We start from the raw sequence: 18,991 nt of genomic DNA on the forward strand, positions 1-18,991 counted from the left end.
ATATAATCTGTATAATTTATGAGACTATACAGATCAAAGAAAATACCATTTTATAAATGCAAGAAACACATTTGATTTGTTTTTATTCCAAATTGAAAAAAATATGTGACAACTGTCAGATTTAACTAAAATGTCATGTTAGAATAAATGTCATAAATGTGTATTATCACGGACTTACCCTTTTTCCTATCATTTGTTACGCACTGAAAAATGATCATGAAAAGGACAATATCTGAATTTAGGTTGCCCCTTTGTTCTTCTTCTGACCTTATTTTAGCAGGATCACTTTCATCCATCCACATAATCTGGCCCACCCATTTTAGATGGTTTATTTTGATGGTTTTCAGATATCTATCTATCTATAAGCGAGGTTCCTACAGCCTCTGCCGCTTCTCGCATTTCGCCGCCATCTTTTTCTGTCCATTCATTCGTCTTCTTTGATGGCTCTCTCATGATGTGCCGTACATTTTCTTCCCAGACAACTGAAGACCTTCCCCTTCTTCTTCTTTGTTGTGCTATGTAATTTAAAGCTTTGTTTGGCCATCTATCTTCATTCATTCATTTCACGTGACCGTACCACATTAGTTGTCTCGTTCCAATTCTACCTACACTGGAATATATAGTATTTGTCTTCCTTCTAATATCTTTCAATTTCCTGATGTGATCTTTTTTGGATATACCACACGCTCTCCGTAGATAATCCATTTCTACTACTTCTATCCTTTTTCTATCTTGTTTAGTGATCTGTCAAACTTCTGCCCTATAAGTCATAATAGGCTCTACCAAGGTGCGATAGATTGTCAATTTCGTTTTTTGTCTTATATCTTTAGACCATAGTAGAGAGCTTAGAATGTTTACTGCTTTTTGCCCTGCTGTATTCTGTTTTCGATATCTGCACGATATTTTCACGATATCTACAATACCAAAAAGTCTATCTTCTTCTTCATGTGCCTCATCCTTTAAGGGTATTGCCGATCATCACAGCCCACTTTACTCTGTCTGTTCTATTATCTCGTCTCACTCCACTGTTAAACTTTTCAACCAGGGTGTGCATCTTGTTTTTGTTTTTGTTTTTTTTTTATTTCCACGGGACAAGCCCAATACAGTTACAATTTTTTACAAATTTTGGAACAATTTAGTAGATACTAAATGTAAGTCATATATATAACACATAAGACATAAAATATAATAGTTAAAATAGTAAAGAGAAATAAATTACATACAGAACAAATTAGAAACAGGCTGGTAAAGGTGGACAAGACAAAACAATTAAGAGGCAATATTAATTTGTTGCAAGTCGCGTATAAATTGGTTAGGTGTGGAACTAAAATTAAGCCTCTCGGTATTTTGATTTGCTAGACGTAACATTCTAGTTATAGGTTCATTGAGGCCATAATTACATCGATGAAATGTTACATGAAAAGTGGTTTCAATTGCATTTCGAGTACTGTATGAAGGAACTTTAAAACCAACCTTAGACAATAAATAATGACTATTTGCTGTACCATTCAACAAACTATACAGAATTTTCAAATCATGGTGATAACGACGTTCTTCCAGGGTATTGATATTTATATATGCTCTAATTTCGTCATAACTGTAAAATATGTTACTCCCATTAATAGCTCCTATTTTAAATCGTAAAAACCTAAGGAATTTATTTGGAACTTTTTCAATTTGCTCTGCGTAAACATTATAGTAAGGTGACCAAATACTACAACAGTATTCCAAGTGAGGTCTAACAAGAGAACAGTATAACAATTTTAGGGAATTGAGACTTTTAAAATCATAGCAGTTTCGTTTCATGAAGCCAAGCATCTGTAATGCCTTTGAAATAATGGAATCGATATGATCTGCGAATTTTAGCGATTTGTCAAACAGTATTCCAAGATCTTTTATTGTACTAACACAATCTATTCTGCGTTCCGCAGTCACTTTGCAGTGTGGGCAGCATATCCCAATATAAAACTTATGGAACCTTGCAGCTCAGTTTTGCCGGTTTTAAGCAGACGAACTTAAAGTCCGTCTAAATAGAATATTCCAGAAGTCCAAAACATCTTGATTTCAAAAACTGTGGGTTTTATTATTTTTAAATAATTCATAGATAGGTACTATGAAAGATATTTATAAGATATTAAAGATATATCATTTGAATATTAATTATAATTAGCCTGTGATTAATATTATATTTAATAGTTATTTTAGTCCTGTCGCCAGGGGGGGTACAACGGCCTCCTTAATTCAGATGGACTTACCCAAGTTTTTTTTATGTATTTTGACCCATAGAACACGAATTTTTTGGGTAACAGTTGATCCGGTTGTCGATAAGTTTGTTATAAACAAAGAACTTGAGGAATTACATAACAGCGATTTTTCGCAAAACAAAATATTTTTTTGTATTTTTTTGGGTGATTCTCAGCCAAAAATGATCTTACAAGTTTTTTCGTAGGATGCATAGTTTTAGAGATAAACGCAGTTGAACTTTCAAAAAATCGAAAAACTGCAATTTTTGAACCCAAATAACTTTTGATTAAAAAATAAAATAGTCAAGTCAAGTCAAGTCAAATTTATTCATCACATGCGACATTATACAAAGTTGTACATGTATGAGACAAGTCAAAGTTACAGACATATATAATGTACATATTAAAAGTATATAAATTAATAAATACGACAACATACTTAAAAGTTATTTGTAGAATATGGCTCTAGCTCACAACAAATGTATTGATGTACACACCTCCGAAAGTTTGGCTGATGTAAATTCATTCGTATATCTATTGGCAATTTGTTAAAGAAACTTATGGCTGCATAATGTGTGCTACCTTCCAACAAAACAGAACGATGCTGTGGAAGCATAAAGTGATTGTCTCTTAATCTTGTTGAATAAATATGGTTAAATTGAAATTTATTGAATTCATAAATTTTGCAATGTAAATACATTATACACGAAAATATATACAGACCAGGAATTGTAAGAATATTATTTTGTCTAAAGATACCTCTACAAGAATCTCTAAATTTCATTTTATATATTATCCTAATAGCTCTTTTCTGAAGTACGAATATCTGCTCTAATTCAGAGGTACAACCCCAGACTTCAATGCCATATTTGGCTATTGAGTAAAAATGGGCAAAGTATACTGTTTTTAATATTGATGTATTAAAGAGACGTGAAAGAATTCTCAATGCATAACATGCGCTACTTAATCTGGATTTCAAATTAGAAATGTGGTTTGACCATTTAAAATTACTGTCTAACAGGACCCCCAGCAACTTCGTGCAGTCTGTTTTATCTATTGCTGCTTGTATAGTGGCTTGATGGTTTAATAAATTATTTGACGTGAAAATCGTATACTTTGATTTCTCAAAAATAGCAATTCTGCTTACTGCATTTGAAAGTTCAACAAATTCTATCGATTTTGATTATTTGCATTGATAAAAATTAAGTTTTTATTTGTTAAGCAAAGCCATAAACACATAGTGTTTCCCGTGCCCAATGCATGTGTTTTAATGTACGTAATATACGTAGAAATTGTGTGTATGCGCGCCTACTCGTTCGATTTCAAATGGGAAATGCATTGAAAACATCATTCAATCACTGTGTGTTTATAGCTTTGTTTAACAATAAAAAAATTGATTTTTAGCAATGAAAGTAATCAAAACAGATAGAATTTGACTTGAACTTTCAAATGCGGTAAGCAGAATTGCTATTTTATTTTTCAATCAAAAGTTATTCGGGTTCAAAAATTGCAATTTTTCGATTTTTTGAAAGTTCAACCGCGTTTATGTCGAAAACTATGCATCCTACGAAAAAACTTGTAAAAACATTTTTTGCTTAGAATGACCCAAAACATACAAATAAATGTTTTGTTTTGCAAAAAATCGCTGGTATGTGATTCCTCAAGTTCTTTGTTTATAACAATCTTATCGACATCCGGATCGACTGTTACCCAAAAAATTCGTGTTCTACGGGTCAAAATACATAAAAAAAACTTGGGTAAGTCCATCTGAATTAAGGAGGCCGTTGTACCCTCACTGGCGACAGGACTATTTATGATATAAGTGTTAAAAGTACAATTTTAAGGCACGCATGTGAAAGTTTGCAGAATGAGCGAAGCGAATTCTGCAATTCACATGAGTGCCTTAAAAATGTACTTTTAACACGTGTACTTTGTACGCACGTAAGAAGTTATACTTCTATTATATGATTTCAACGAAATAAATATACTTTCAACAGGTTATTTGTATTTAAAGATTAAACTAATTTTTACTTACTACTTTCCAAAAATTTTTATTAAAACAATACTAAAAATTAAAAAAAAGTTAGATAACACACGGATTCGAACCAGGGACCTCTCGATCTCCGGTCGAACGTGCTACCACCGAGCTAAACTCCCTTTGCTTTGACAGCTTACAAGATTTCTCATACATACTGACAAATTTAATAGACCAAGTGAGGTATAAAAATACTTTAAAATTTATCTAATATAAATATTAATATCTCTTGGCAACACTGTTCTTCATGAGAGTCGGTACTGAAAGGTGACCGTGGAACGCAGTACATATAGTGGGGTGTTATCAAGTTTATATTCAAACGGAATATACGTTCTACCTTGATAAAAACTAATTTTATGGCACTTTTTGACATTTAGCTCCATTTCGTTTTCTTTACACCAACCTTGTATTTTATTTAATTGAAATTGCAGATTTTCGGAATCATCAGGACTAGATATTTTCGAAAAGATTTTTAAATCATCCGCAAACAAAAGCTTATCACAGTTTATATCTGCAATGTCATTTATAAATATAATAAATAATAGCGGACCCAGATGTGAACCCTGAGGGACACCAGAACTGACAACTACATCCCGATATAGACAATCCTGGATCCTTACTGCTTGGCGCCTTCCTATTAGGTAGCTTTCCAGCCATTCAAGCAGTTTCCCATTTACTCCAGCAGCTTCTAATTTAGACAATAGGATATGATTTACCCTGTCAAATGCCTTGGAGAAGTCTGTATAAAGAGAATCAATTTGATACCCACCCTCCAAAGCACTTGACAACGCATCCAAATAGCAAAGAAGATTTAATTCCGATGATTTGTGTTTCTGAAAACCATATTGCTCATCTACTGGAAACAATTTGAAACATACTGAGATGCAGTCCGACACTAAGCTTTCAAATAACTTAGGAATAGTACTTAATATAGAAATTGGTCTGTAATTTGTAATGTCGGATCTACTACCAGCTTTATGTATTGGCGTTAAAAAACTTAATTTCCAAGGATCAGGAAAGTAACCAGTATACAAAGAAGAATTAAAAATGTTCCACAATGGTCTTGCCAAAATAAAACTGCATTTCTTTAAAACTATAGGAGGTATTTTGTCAGGACCAGGACCTCTGTTCACACCTAACGTCATCATTTTTCATATACGTGAGATATTGTAATATTACAGGAATTAATCGTTATATTGGTGGTGGGAAACACGTTTACGGATTTGCTTTCTCAGGATAAACTGATGAGAAATATAATGCAAAAGCATTTGCAATATCACTTGGAGTTGTATAAGTGATATTGTTCAAAGACATTTCATTTGGTAAACCCGTCGTCGTTCGTTTAGAATTTATGAATGGCCAAAACGATTTAATGTTACTATGAATGGAATTGGAATCTTCTCCCCGGTCCTCTTTTTCCTTCCACTTTCTTTTGTATAAACAATCGCATCAACTCATATTTTTCATTTCTTAGTAGGTATGTGACCAAAATAGCTCATCGTTCCCTTTTAGTGTTAAGTAATTTTTCCTTTTTTCATGGTTCTTAATGTTTCTGTATTTGTTATTTTTTGTGTCCATGATGTCTTCCACATTTTTCGATAATAGCACATCTCAAAGCTGGCAAGTCCTTTAATCCAGTCCCGTAATCCAGGCTTCAGCTCCATACAAAAGGACAGAGAATACATAACATCTCAATACTCTAGTTCTAATTTCTATTCACAGATAAATTGAATAACTAATTAACAATGTTAAACTCTAAATCTATACAGAATATTAAAAAATAATTGTTCTCACTTACCAAACATATCGGGACACTTTTAAGTTTTGTCCATGGTATCCTGAAGGTAACTTTGTTGCACCAAGCTTGCTTCAAACATAGCCATGAGGGCAATTCCAACAGATCCATAAGAACCACTTCATTGAGTTCGAGGTTCGAGAGTTCGCCTTCACCTTTGAATGTGCTCAGGTTAATCTTGTCAGCTGACAGATTCTTGGTGAACCTGTGAAAGAAGATTGTAATAAAAAATAAACCACTTTTAGATATGTTTCGTGTTGGAAAAGGAATTGTTAGTAAAAGTAATTTGGTTAGCACATAGAGTGAGATGGGTGGAGCATGTGATGAGAATCGAAATGAAGAGGATGCAAAAGGTGGGCCCAATCACAAAAAGAATGAAAGGATGACCCAGACAAAGATGGTTTGATAACATCCAGGAAAATCTCAGAAAAGAGAGAATTTATTTTTTAGAAGAAAGAGCAACAAATAGGGATGAATGGAAGAGAATATAAGTGAAATTAGTAGGCAAGGAGCATGATTGGATAAGAAGCCACCCCACTTGATACAAGTTTTGTAATTTATAAGTATAGCATTAATTGTGTTTTAGTTCTAGGCTTTCAAGGCCTGTTGGGCTTTATAAATAAATAATTTTCGTTGGCATGTAATGGAAGTTAGCCCTCCAATTAGTACTATTTATTATCAAGTAATCGAAGCTAGAAAATTGTTGTATATTTCTGGTCACTTGGGATAAGAGTCTGCCTGTGTAGTAGCAATGAGCTGAATTATTAATGGTAATATCTATTATAATAGTTAATATGGTTATTATATTTATAGTCATCTAAATATAGGGTCACCTAGGGTTAGTGTGACAGCGGTGTTAGTGTGACAACATTAAATACTAATTTATATTGTGCTTTTATTTTACATTATGATGTTATATTACACTTCTATTGCATTTCAACAGATTATTTAAAAAAAAATTGTTTCAGTCCCTTCTGTTTTTTAGGTTAAAATCATAGTATTTATTTATATAAATATGTATTTTAATTCGAATTTGAAATTCTGATATATTAGTCAAAATTTTGGATTTCAAAATTATTTGTCTCACAATAAAACACTGAAAACTTTTGTTTTCTATACTTCCACAAAATTTATTCTTTACAACAATTTTATGTGACTACAGTTGTTTCGGCAGAGTGCCTTTCTCAAGTGATATAATTTACAAGAGAAAAGCACTCTGCCGAAACAGCTGTAGTCACATAGTTGTAAATAATAAATTTTGTGGAAGTATAGAAAACAAAAGTTTTCAGTGTTTTATTGTGAGATAAAATGAACTTCCGATCAAGTAACGGTCGAATCCATCAAAATTATTTGTATTTAATTATGATTTTTTCTCTGCATAGTATTGCATAACTTATTTTAATCATTTAAACTTATTTTAAAGGCCTAATTGTCTTTATCTATTATTTTTTTAGGCATGTCACAGTTCTGTGACAGTGAAACATGGGCATAGTGTGACATGTGACACTATCACAACTTACTACCTTAGTTTGATCAGGGTATGGTTGACAGTAACTTGCAACCATTCATCTGAAGAGCAAGGGATCGCTGGTTCATCATCTATCACTCTATTAAAAGAGCATCAAATCACTGGCCAATCCTCCAGTCCATTACAAAGGTGTCAAATCACCAAACTTTCTGTTAGGCAAGAAACACCAGGGAATGTGTTTGAGCATATGCTTCTGGAAAAGATAGTTCAAACTAGCGTAAAAAAGAAAGTTAAACGAAGATATGATACTGCAAAAATAATAACAAAAGAAGAATATGTACAGCAGTCATCATTTCTTTAAAGACAAAAAGGCTGAGTCCATTAAAGGAAAACAGAAAACCTGTCCAAAAACAAACAAGAAAAAGTCAAAGAAAGATTAATCAGATAGTGATGAGGAGATAGAAGATATGTCTTTAGGGGAAAGTGACGAAGCAGAAGAGGAATTCTTAGGGGAAACTACGACACTAAAACCTGTAAACAAGGAACATATTAAACAAGGCTCTTTTATAGTTGCAACTTTTATGGGTGGGAAGCGTGGTAGAACTGCTTTTAGGTATGTGTGTGTAATTGAAAACTTTGATGACACTAAAGGTGAAATAGAAGTGGTAGGATTAAGAAGTGTTGATAAGGATGAAGTGTTTTGTTGTTATGAAAAATACAGTTCATTTATTAGAATGTCTCAGATTACAGGAATATTGATGAATCCGATATTATCCCTTAATGGTGAAAGAAATCAGTATACTTTTAATGGAAAAGTCGATGTTTTTGAATGTTAGATGTTACTGAATTTGTAAAATAAGAAAAGGTTCTCAATAAAATACCTGCGTTTAATAAAAAAATTGGTGTTTTAAATAAGAAGTTTCACATTTTTTGCTGAAATTGTCGAATTTTTAAATGCCAAAAATTATTACAATATTTTTGTAATGTCTTTCTTTGTCACACCAAGGCACACTCAATCCTAGGTGCTTTTAAATGGCAAAAAAAGCTAGTTGTCACACTATCCCAAATCCTAGTCACAGTAACCCCATAATGTTGGGATAGTGTGACATCTTACCCTCTTAAATAAAACATAATGTAGAAGGAATTTTAAAAATGCAACATGCCTATTCACTGTGCAATGATTGTGACAATTAACCAGAAAGTCTTCATTAAAAATCTGAAACCATTCAATTAAAAAAATTTATTTTTTTTATTTTAAAATCAAATTTGCATATTTTTATGACACACTAACCCTAGGTGACCCTAATAGTTAATTATTAGAATGTTAATGCCCTTTGATATATTAGTGAATAGATTTGGTAATAGAGTACCTGAGTACCAAAGCACTAGTTGCCACAGATGTTCAGCAGATATCAGGTTTATAACCATTTATTTATTATTTTAGGATGAATGTACCTACATACCGTTTTGTTACTGTTAGCTGTTAGTTACTGGAAGTTGTTGACTTTGTCAGTATGTCTACAGTAGGTATGTGAAAATGTAGCTAAAATGCAGGAAGCAAATAAGAATATGTACAAAATATTAATATTTGCTAGTATACATATAAATAAATAAATAATTAATAGCTTTGTTGTCCAACAGGTATCCATTTATAGGACAATTTTACATTAATTATGAACTAAATTTTAAATTACAGTATTTTAAGAGTGTACAATAATATTAAAGAAAAGAAAAAAGAAAAGATAATTACCAAGTGAATTAAGAATTCAAATGAGACTTAGCCATTCTGACTAGTTGACTTATACTACAGTTGAATATATCACAATAGTTTACCAAACAATTATAATTTTCACACATAACAAATATGGGGGAGTTTAATATCAGGTTTGTTCTGGCTTGTGTAGTTCTGAACGTGGAAACATTTCTAACAGGATAAGAAGGTACATTAAAATTTATTTGTTTGAGAATATCGGGGCATTCAATTGAATTATGCAGCAATTTAAATAAAAATATTAGTGAAGCACAATATTGCCTCATTTCTAATGAAACCATATCTAAACTATTACACAACTCACTATTTCTGATACCTCTCTCTAGATATATGCTGTTAATCTTAAATGATAAATATTTCAAAAATTTATGTTGCACCTTTTCAATCAACTGAACATGTGAATTATAAAATGGAGACCAAATTATAGACGCATATTCTAATTTACAACGTACATAAGAGAAATATAGTAATTTGACAGTGTTTGACAGTAATATTTCGGCTATTTCTGACTATAAATCCATATGATTTAAGTGCTTCAGAAACTTTTATGAGGACTAATACAAAAAAAAACAGTATTCGGGTACATGGTACATTCTTCCCAAAATAATAAATAATAATAATACTAGTCTCCCTTTTATACTGCTAAAGAGGCTTTGGAATTATAGTAGGTTAGTCTGTTATCTCTAGGGCCTACAGTATACAAGGAAGGTAACAGGAACAGGGTCAGTACTACACTTCAACCGCCTATGATTACCCTTGGTTTTACCCAAGGTACTCATTTTATTCAGGCTGAGTCGACAAGGGGCCTGTAGACATTTTTTTAAAATGTGTAGAAGTTCTTGCCAGCGCTGAGATTTGATGCCCGGTCTTATGCATGGAAGTCAGACATCCTACTGCCTGAGCTATGCGGCTGAGCTAAATAATAAATAAATGGTCATAAAATTGATATCTGCTGAACATCTGTGGCAATGTGACAACTGATGCTGTGAGGATTATTGCCAAATCTACCTATAATAGCAAATATTAATATTCTTATTTGCTCTTCTTATATATATTTTTCGATTTTGCTTTAGAAGTTGGCATAGAACAGCATAAAACATATACATACTTTACTTTTATCACATATGCAATCACATTAGTATAAAGGGGATGTTCCAATATACAAAAAAACAAATCAATATACAATATTCCTTTCCTTCTGGTACCCTTAAATCGTTTTAGATACATAATTTCAATAAACCACCAAGTTGATTCCCCCTTGGAATAAAATGGCCTTGATTTAATGACATTAAGGGAGAATCAACAGTTAAGGGTAGGTCAGTACCAAAATTGGTTGGTCACACCTTGAACATAAATGATTATTAAATAATAAACTGACTTAACCAGATTACTCTAAATACATCATATTGTATTTTAATATGTAAATACAGAACTGTTGGAAAATCTATATGAACAGAAAATACCTGGATAGATGTTTTAGCAACTGGTTCTTGATAATCGACACCATGATTAGCACTTTAAACAACGGAAAACACTAAAATGGTTTTTCTTTTTAACATGTCATTGCATATTCACTTTATAAACAAATAAATAAATCTAAAAACAGGAATGTTAAAATAAAATTGATGAATTTTACTGAAAGTGACAGTGACATATCAAAAGCTGATTTTGACAACTGGTCAGTGTTGGCTCGTGCGTAGGGGATTAATTGAAATTAATCCTTTACAAATGAACTAGAACGTAGATTTAAACAATTTTATGAGGTTAAAAGTGATAGCACATAATATGACTTTTACATTTACAAAAATAGTTCAAATACTATATTACTATAGTCCTAGCTATAGAGCCTAAAAGAAAATATATACATTCTACAAGCAATTTACCTTGTATTAAAACGAAGAAGAAAAACATAACCTTTCAGTATTCGTGAGTCATAAATGATCAAAGGTCTATTTCATATTATTTAAATGTTTAATATTGTACAAAAGCTGCTTAATATTAAGTTCCTTTGATTTTTGATCATCGTAAATGTATTTCTAAGTTTTAATTTCTATTACAAATTTAAACAACAAATCTTGTGTGGTTCCTTAAAATTCGCAAACATTTATTTCTATATAACACTTTGTTATTTTTTATTAACAATGACAACAGATCCTAACTGCATTTTTTGCAAGATCATAGCAGGAGATGCTCCAGCGGATATATTGTTTCAAAATGAAGAGTTAGTTGTATTTAGAGATATTAAACCAGAGTCTAAACATCACTTCCTAGTTGTGCCAAAGAAGCATATTCTGAATGTAAATAGTTTACAAACAAATGAGGACAGGCTTTTAGGTAGGTTGTTTTAGCAATATTATAATCTCCCACTTCTTTCAGGTACTTACTTGAACACAGATGTTTGGATACAATAAGCGTCTCTTTGTAAAGTCAATGAAGGCGACTTTTCTAAGCAACAAGACTATTACTTGACACACACACTACACTATAATCTGATTGCGACTGACTGAATAATTAACCTGTTCCGTCCGAATGACTTGAAACACTGTGACTTAACCCTGGATTACTGGCGTAGCAAAATGTTACAAGAGTGGACCCATGGTATACACCTGTGTCCCAGGATAAATCAAGTCTAAAATATTTATTCTATTGCTGTTTTAATATCAAACACAGTTTGTTTTCATGAAACATTTATTTATTAGACAACCTTATATTTTGTTAAAAGCGAATGAATAAATACATTTCAACTACAATGATACCTCGATATACGAGCGCCTTAATATACAAGTGTTTTGAGATACGAGCCGCCGAGCGAACGATGTTTTGCTTTGAGATGATAGCATAATTTGAGATACGAGCATCGCTTTTTATTAAAATTCATGCCTCTTTTTGACTACCTATACTTTTAACTTGAAGGAGGTGATAAAGGGTATAATGCCAGCTAAGGGCGTTACAATAATTTCCAAGCTCCGGACCTCTCTCCATAAAAAGATGGAGAAACTAATGATGGTGTGGGTGACAGAGAAGCAGCTTCAAGGAGGAACCTAAACACAAAGCATCATATTGTGAGAAGGCACGAGTGATTTATGAAGGGGAGGAAGAAACAAACCTGTTTGGACAGTTTTTTAAATGAGCGAAAATTAAGCGCTTCCGTAAGCACCTCACTTTTTTATGTTTTTACAGAATATGTTTTTTGTTATTTATAAATAAATGTTTCTTCTTGTAAAAACATTTTTCTTATTTAAGAACACTTAACAAAAACAACTAGTGATTTTTTTGGGACTGGAACGGATTAATGACATTTCAGTTGATTTCAATGGGGAAAATTGCTTTGACTTACCAGCAATTTGACATCGAGCAAGGTTATGGGACGAATTACCCTCGTATATCGAGGTACCACTGTATTAATATTGGATAAAATCATATCATTTATCTTCTTTTGTTGAGAACATACATAGCATCAACCATTTTCTGTTTTGGCCCCTTTTGGTTTGGGTGTAGTTGTTTATTCTTGCTAACATTACAAAGAACCCTCTATCTATAGCAAACATTTTTGAACAAAAATCTCCATCATCTTTAAATCTGGATCTGCCACTCCGAATACTTCTTTCACTTCTAGCCCTTTGTACCATTCCAGCCATTTTTCTGAATCCTTACTCATTTTTGAAGTCTATGAGTAATAATTCCCATTAAAAAACAATATATAATAAAAATAAATAAATAACTCACCAACAAATATTAAGCTCACAATGAAATTCAGAGGTCACGTGGAATACATATCTGAACCGAGAACTCACACATATGCACCTCACCAAAGTCTTGAGTAAACTGTCTAGAAAGCTTACCTAGAAGCTGGTGTATCACATATATAGTCCAAAAAGCCACTGTGCCTCCGCTAGGAAAAATATTTTGATTCAGATTTTTTGCACAATCTTACTCAAAAAGGACTCCTTTTAACAAATTTGCATGTTGCCAGGTCCAAAAGTGGGTCAAAAATTTTTTAAAAGTTTTTTTTTGTTTTTTCCTAAAATTATTTTTTTTACATTGGACAAAATTTTTTAGGTTTTTTGGATCATTCCAAACAGAAAAGGTCTTTGGTGACTTTTTTCTAAAGTTAATATTTTTGACTTTTAAACGATTTTGACAATTAAAAATATTGCGAAACCGGCCATTTTTAACCCTCATAGACTATGTGAAAAACTAAAAATTTCAATGTTGCCAAGGTAGGTAGATATTCTTTAAACATCGATTGATGAAATCCTGAAAAGTTTTTTGCAATACAATATCGAAAACCTCTTTGTCTTTTAATTGCTAATCAAGCGGGGCCTACATGATTTTCAACCATTGCATGTATATGTAATATGCGTAAATATATGTGCTGAAAAATATTTCGATTCAATTTTTTTTTTCACCATTTTGCTTGAAAAGGTTCCCTATTAACAAATTTGCATGTTGCTAGAGTCAAAAATGGGTCAAAAAATTTTTTTAAACTTCAAATGTTTTTCGATTACATCTACATGCAACAGTTGAAAATAGTGTTGCACCCGCTTGATTAGCAATTAAAACAAAAGGGGTTTTCAATATTGTATTATAAAAAGCTCTTCGGTATTTCATCAATCGATGCTCATAGAATATAGAATATCTACGTACCTTGGTAACATTGAAATTTTCAGTTTTTCACAGTTTTTGAGGGTTAAATTGAGAGTTTTTTCAATTTTTAAATTTTCAATCGCTTATATCTCGAAAACTATCACATTTAGAGAAAAGTAACTTGAGATCTTTTCTATTTGGAATGATCCAAAAAACCTAAAAAAATTGTCCGATGCAAAAAAAATAGTTTTAGGAAAAAACAAAAAAAACGTTTAAAAAAATTTTTGACTGCCTTTTGATCCTGGCAACGTGAAAATTTGTTAATAGGGAACCTTTTCAAGCAAGATGGTGAACAAAGATTGAATCAGAATATTTCTCAGTACTATTATATTTACGCATATTACATATACATGCAACAGTTGAAAATAGCGTCGCGCCCGCTTGATTAGCAATTAAAAAACAAAGGGGTTTTCGATATTGTATTGCAAAAAACTCTTCGGGATTTCATCAATCGATGTTTAAAGAATATCTACCTACCTTGGCAACATTCAAATTTTCAGTTTTTCACATAGTTTTTGAAGGTTAAAAATGGCTGATTTCGCTATTTTTTAATTTTTAATCGCTTATATGTTAAAAACTATCAACTTTAAAAAAAGTCACCAAAGACCTTTTCTGTTTAGAGTGATCCAAAAAACCTAAAAAGAACTTTGTTCAATGCAAAAAAAAATAATTTTAGGAAAAGAACAAAAAAGACATTTAAAAAATTTTTGACTCACTTTTGGATCTGACAACATGCAAATTTGTTAAAAGGGGTCCTTTTTGAGTAAGATTGTGCAAAAAATCAAAATCAGAATATTTTTCCTATCCGATGCGCAGTGGCTTTCTGGACTAATACACTATACAAGAACACATTCGCGGTTTTCCGGCAAGTGGGATACGCTGGTATCCCACGTAAGTACTGCAGGGTTAAGAAGCAATTGACCTTATTTGCACGGAGAGGGTTAATATATATGCCATTAAAAAAACTTTCAAAAAATTGACTAGCTCTGCTGAACAATGTTGCAAGTGCCAAAATAAAAATATTTCAGGAAACACAAAAAACAGATTTTATTGATGAATGATGCTTTAGGATAAATATATTTTTTTGTAAACAGTTAATTTCCATCAAAATGATGTTATGTTTTAGTACAAAATCAATTCAGTTGTATATCTTACATAGGTTTGTTATAATTGCCATGACATACATTTTTAGTTGAAAGGATGTTGGAAATTGGTAAGAAGATTTTAGCGGAACACAATGGTGATTTAGACGATGTAAGAATAGGTTTCCATTGCCCACCTTTTAATTCCATAAACCATTTACATTTACATGTGATCTCCCCAGCATCTGAAATGGGCTTCATTAAGAGACAGGTGTTTAGACCAAATACTTGGTGGTTTCAATCTGTAAGTGAATATTATTCCAACTTATTTGATATTATTACTGCTGTGTGAATGTACTTATGCATAAAATATACTCATGGTTTGTGAGTTTACATTCTGGTATTGTTCTAAAGCTATTTTCTGATGGCATATCTATTATTTTTCTTGGGAATATCCCATAACATTTTTTAAAATCATTTATCAAATATTGAATTTAAATCAAATACTATTTCAGTAACGTTTGACATAAATTGTTTATTTCCAGATGTGCCATTAGATAAGACTTTAAAAATAATCAAAACAACATTATTTGTCGGAGTTATTATCATCATGTTATTATCATCATGTACAAATGTACATAGAGATAAAGATATAGTAAACGCATTTGCAAACTTCTTTAAGAGTGTTTATATTTCTGATAGTAATAGCTCTCCTTCTGTTACATCTGATTTTAATTATAATCCAAGTTCTTACTTTAATATCGGTAAAATTACTAGTAACGATATTATAGAAGGTGCAAAGAAATTAAAAAATAAATTTTCCTGCGGTCCTGATAATTTTCCTGTTTCGATACTTAAATGTCACGTCGAGTCATTCATAGAACCACTTGTTGTAATTTTTAACCTCATTCTTAAGACAACAACATTTCCAGCTGCGTGGAAAAATACAAGAGTTTGTCCTATTTTTAAATCAGGTGCAAACTCTGATATATCTAACTATCGACCTATCGCTCTTATATCAGCATTCTCTAAATTGTTCGAAATTATCTTGACAGATTACTTGTATGCTCATGTGCGTTGTTTGATTACCAGCAGTCAACATGGTTTTGTGAAAGCTCGGAGTACAGCAACAAATCTTTGTATATTTACAGAATATGTTTCATCAGCTTTAGATTCAAGACAACATGTGGACGTCATATACACTGATTTCAGTAAAGCATTTGACCGAGTCTCACACAATAAATTACTAACAAAATTAGATCAGTTTGGAATTTCCAATAACTTTCAAATATTACTGAAATCGTATTTAACTGATAGGAGTTTGTTCGTAGAATATCAAGGCTTTCGATCTTTTCGTTTTGTTGCCACGTCTGGAGTACCTCAGGGGTCAAATCTGGGTCCCTTATTATTTCTCCTTTTTGTTAATGATATCTGCTCCATCGTAGACTCTGAAACACTGTTGTATGCGGACGATATGAAAATATTTCGCAAAATTAACCATATTTCCGACTGCGTTAAACTTCAACAGGGTATCTCTGCCATTAATGAATGGTGTTTCGATAATCAACTATCCTTAAATATAAAGAAATGTAAAGTAATGTCCTATACCCGAAAGATCAATAACATACATTTCGATTATAAGGTCAACAACATTTTACTGTCTTCTACCTCAGAGTTTAAAGATCTTGGTGTTATATTTGACAGTAAATTAACATTCTCAACTCATATTAATACCGTGGTCTCTAAAGCAACCAAATCTTTAGGATATATTATTAGAAGCTGCAGAGATGTAACGTCTGTGGAAGCTTTGCGTAATTTATATTTTGGACTAGTTAGTAGTAAACTTAATTACTGCAGCGTGGTATGGAATCCTAATCATGCAGAACTTGTCTCTAATCTTGAATCTGTTCAAAAAAGATTCTTACGGTATTGTTACCTCAAAAAATATAACAGATATCCGGTTGGAGGCTATAGCTATAATTTACTCCTTTCTGAGTTTGGATTCCATTCACTGTGTAAGCAGCGTGAAATAAACGGCCTAATATTCATCTTCAAAATTGTCAATTGCCTAATTAATAGCGATGTTTTGCTTAGTCTTGTAGACTTATATGTACCACGAGCTGTGTCACGTTCAGGTGTAACTTTTCATATTTCGGTGCCTAATTCGCAACATAATTTCTATTGTCCGATAAAAAGTATGTGCAGAAGTGTCAATAACTTAAGATCTGTGGACATTTTTTTTCTTAGTTTTAACATCTTTAAACGCGAAATACGGAATAGCTTATCGAATTGATGCCATGTTATTTTTCTTTATTAAGGTCTTTGTTTATTATTGTGTATGTTTATTAACAACAGAAACATTTTTGGTTATTCTTTATTTTATTTTATATTTTGTCATCAAGTGTTCAGTCAATGTATGTAGTTTTCTTATGTACACCTTTATGGGTTTATACCTGGTGGATGTATATTTCAATAAATAAATAAATAAATAAATAAATAATACCTACTTTCAACTAAATAAGGAATTCTATAAACAAAATTGTGGTCTAGCAATGCGCTATGCTTTTTCTCCATTATTAGCAAATATATTTTGGAGGATTTCATATCAAATATTATTTCTAAACAAAATGTAACACCCACAGTATGGTAGTGATACGTAGGTGATGTGGTCTCAACATGGCCCCATGGATTAAAGTTGTTGGACACATTCTTGAATAATTGAGTAATATAAATGATAAAGAAGAGACAATAACAATTACAAATGAAAAGTAATATAATAACACACTACCTTTCGTTTTAGGAAAGGTAGGAAATTAATTCCTGTCGTATTTGTAGAAGAAAAATATCTTGTTTCATTCATATCACTCTCCTATTTTTATCTGAATTTCTACATCTGTTGTTCTTTGCTGTCAGAGTGTAACTCTTTATCTGCTGTATGTCTCTGAGTTTTATGCAATGTAATAATTAACAATAAAATTGTTTATTTTTTTATCAAAATCATTTTTATTGCAGGTTGATGACACTTTACTAAGGTTAAGCAAGTTATAGTGGAATTAATATTATATTTATTATATTATCGCTATACAAGAAAATTGGTGATTATTGGCAATTAGATATTAATTAATTTGGACCAGTTGAAGAAAAGTTCGTTATTATTTTATAATCTAATTTAGAATGTAATATGTAAAGAGGCACTTAGAAGTCAAGATAAAAACAGAATTTTATGCATTACTTCGATTTTAATAGAGTGTATTGTCTTTGTGATATTTTGTTAAATGTCTGTGTGGGAATTAAGTTAATAAAAAATTGTTACTTGTTTATTTCATTTTTATTTTATTTGTTGTATGGTTTATATTTACAACATGATATGAAAAGATAAGACAGATGACAAATAATATACAGTGTGGGCCAAAGAAAACAGTCCACCTCGATATTTGCCAGTAGTTCTTAGATTTTAAGGAAATGCAATTTAATTCAAAATAATTTTTCTTGGAATAGATAATTATGTCAATGTTAATATTACTGAATATAGAAGTGAATAACCTTTGAAATGAGCTAGCACACGACTCCCCATACCCTATTTAAAAATGAGGGGTGGGGAAGTGGAAAGGAGGGGTTTGACAAATGACAGATGTATGGTTTAATTCACTTAAAATAATAAAAAATATCGGATGATTCCATATAAGTTTGGTTTTGTGCATGATACTATAAATAACAAGATAATATATTGCGCATCTCGAAGAGAAGGGAGTCGTGACGTAACTGGAGACCCAAGTTCGTAATGACCGAATGATTTCCGATTAGTTTGAATTGCACGAGGTTGTATAGTCCAGGCTGTATGGTCGCCCCCGTTGGTTAAATTATTCCGATTCGATTTTTTTGCACAAACTTACTAAAAAAGAGTTCCTTATAACAAATCCGCAGGGTGCAGCGGTCAGAAAATTGTTTAA

General features: G+C 31.8%; 2 protein-coding genes across 2 annotated transcripts in view; one reads left to right on the forward strand and one right to left on the reverse strand.

The window, feature by feature from the left end:
* LOC114329808 (UHRF1-binding protein 1-like) overlaps positions 1 to 10,969 on the reverse strand; it is a 102,441-nt gene extending 91,472 nt beyond the window's left edge. The window contains exons 1-2 of the mRNA XM_028279044.2: positions 10,776 to 10,969; positions 6,077 to 6,278 (exon numbers count right to left, since the gene is read on the reverse strand). Of these exons, the coding sequence (XP_028134845.2) occupies positions 6,077 to 6,278; positions 10,776 to 10,819 (246 nt within the window). The 5' untranslated portion in view covers positions 10,820 to 10,969. The remainder of the gene's footprint in view (positions 1 to 6,076; positions 6,279 to 10,775) is intronic.
* Positions 10,970 to 11,224: 255 nt separating this feature from the next.
* On the forward strand, positions 11,225 to 18,359 carry LOC114329811 (adenosine 5'-monophosphoramidase HINT3). Its single transcript, XM_028279047.2, has 3 exons — positions 11,225 to 11,646; positions 15,152 to 15,345; positions 18,054 to 18,359. Exons 1-3 carry the CDS (start codon positions 11,454 to 11,456, stop codon positions 18,087 to 18,089), a joined length of 423 nt encoding a protein of 140 aa, XP_028134848.2. The 5' UTR covers positions 11,225 to 11,453; the 3' UTR covers positions 18,090 to 18,359.
* Positions 18,360 to 18,991: the final 632 nt, after the last annotated feature.

The sequence above is a fragment of the Diabrotica virgifera genome, chromosome 3, assembly GCF_917563875.1.
Source record: "Diabrotica virgifera virgifera chromosome 3, PGI_DIABVI_V3a".
NCBI classification, from domain to species: domain Eukaryota; kingdom Metazoa; phylum Arthropoda; class Insecta; order Coleoptera; family Chrysomelidae; genus Diabrotica; species Diabrotica virgifera.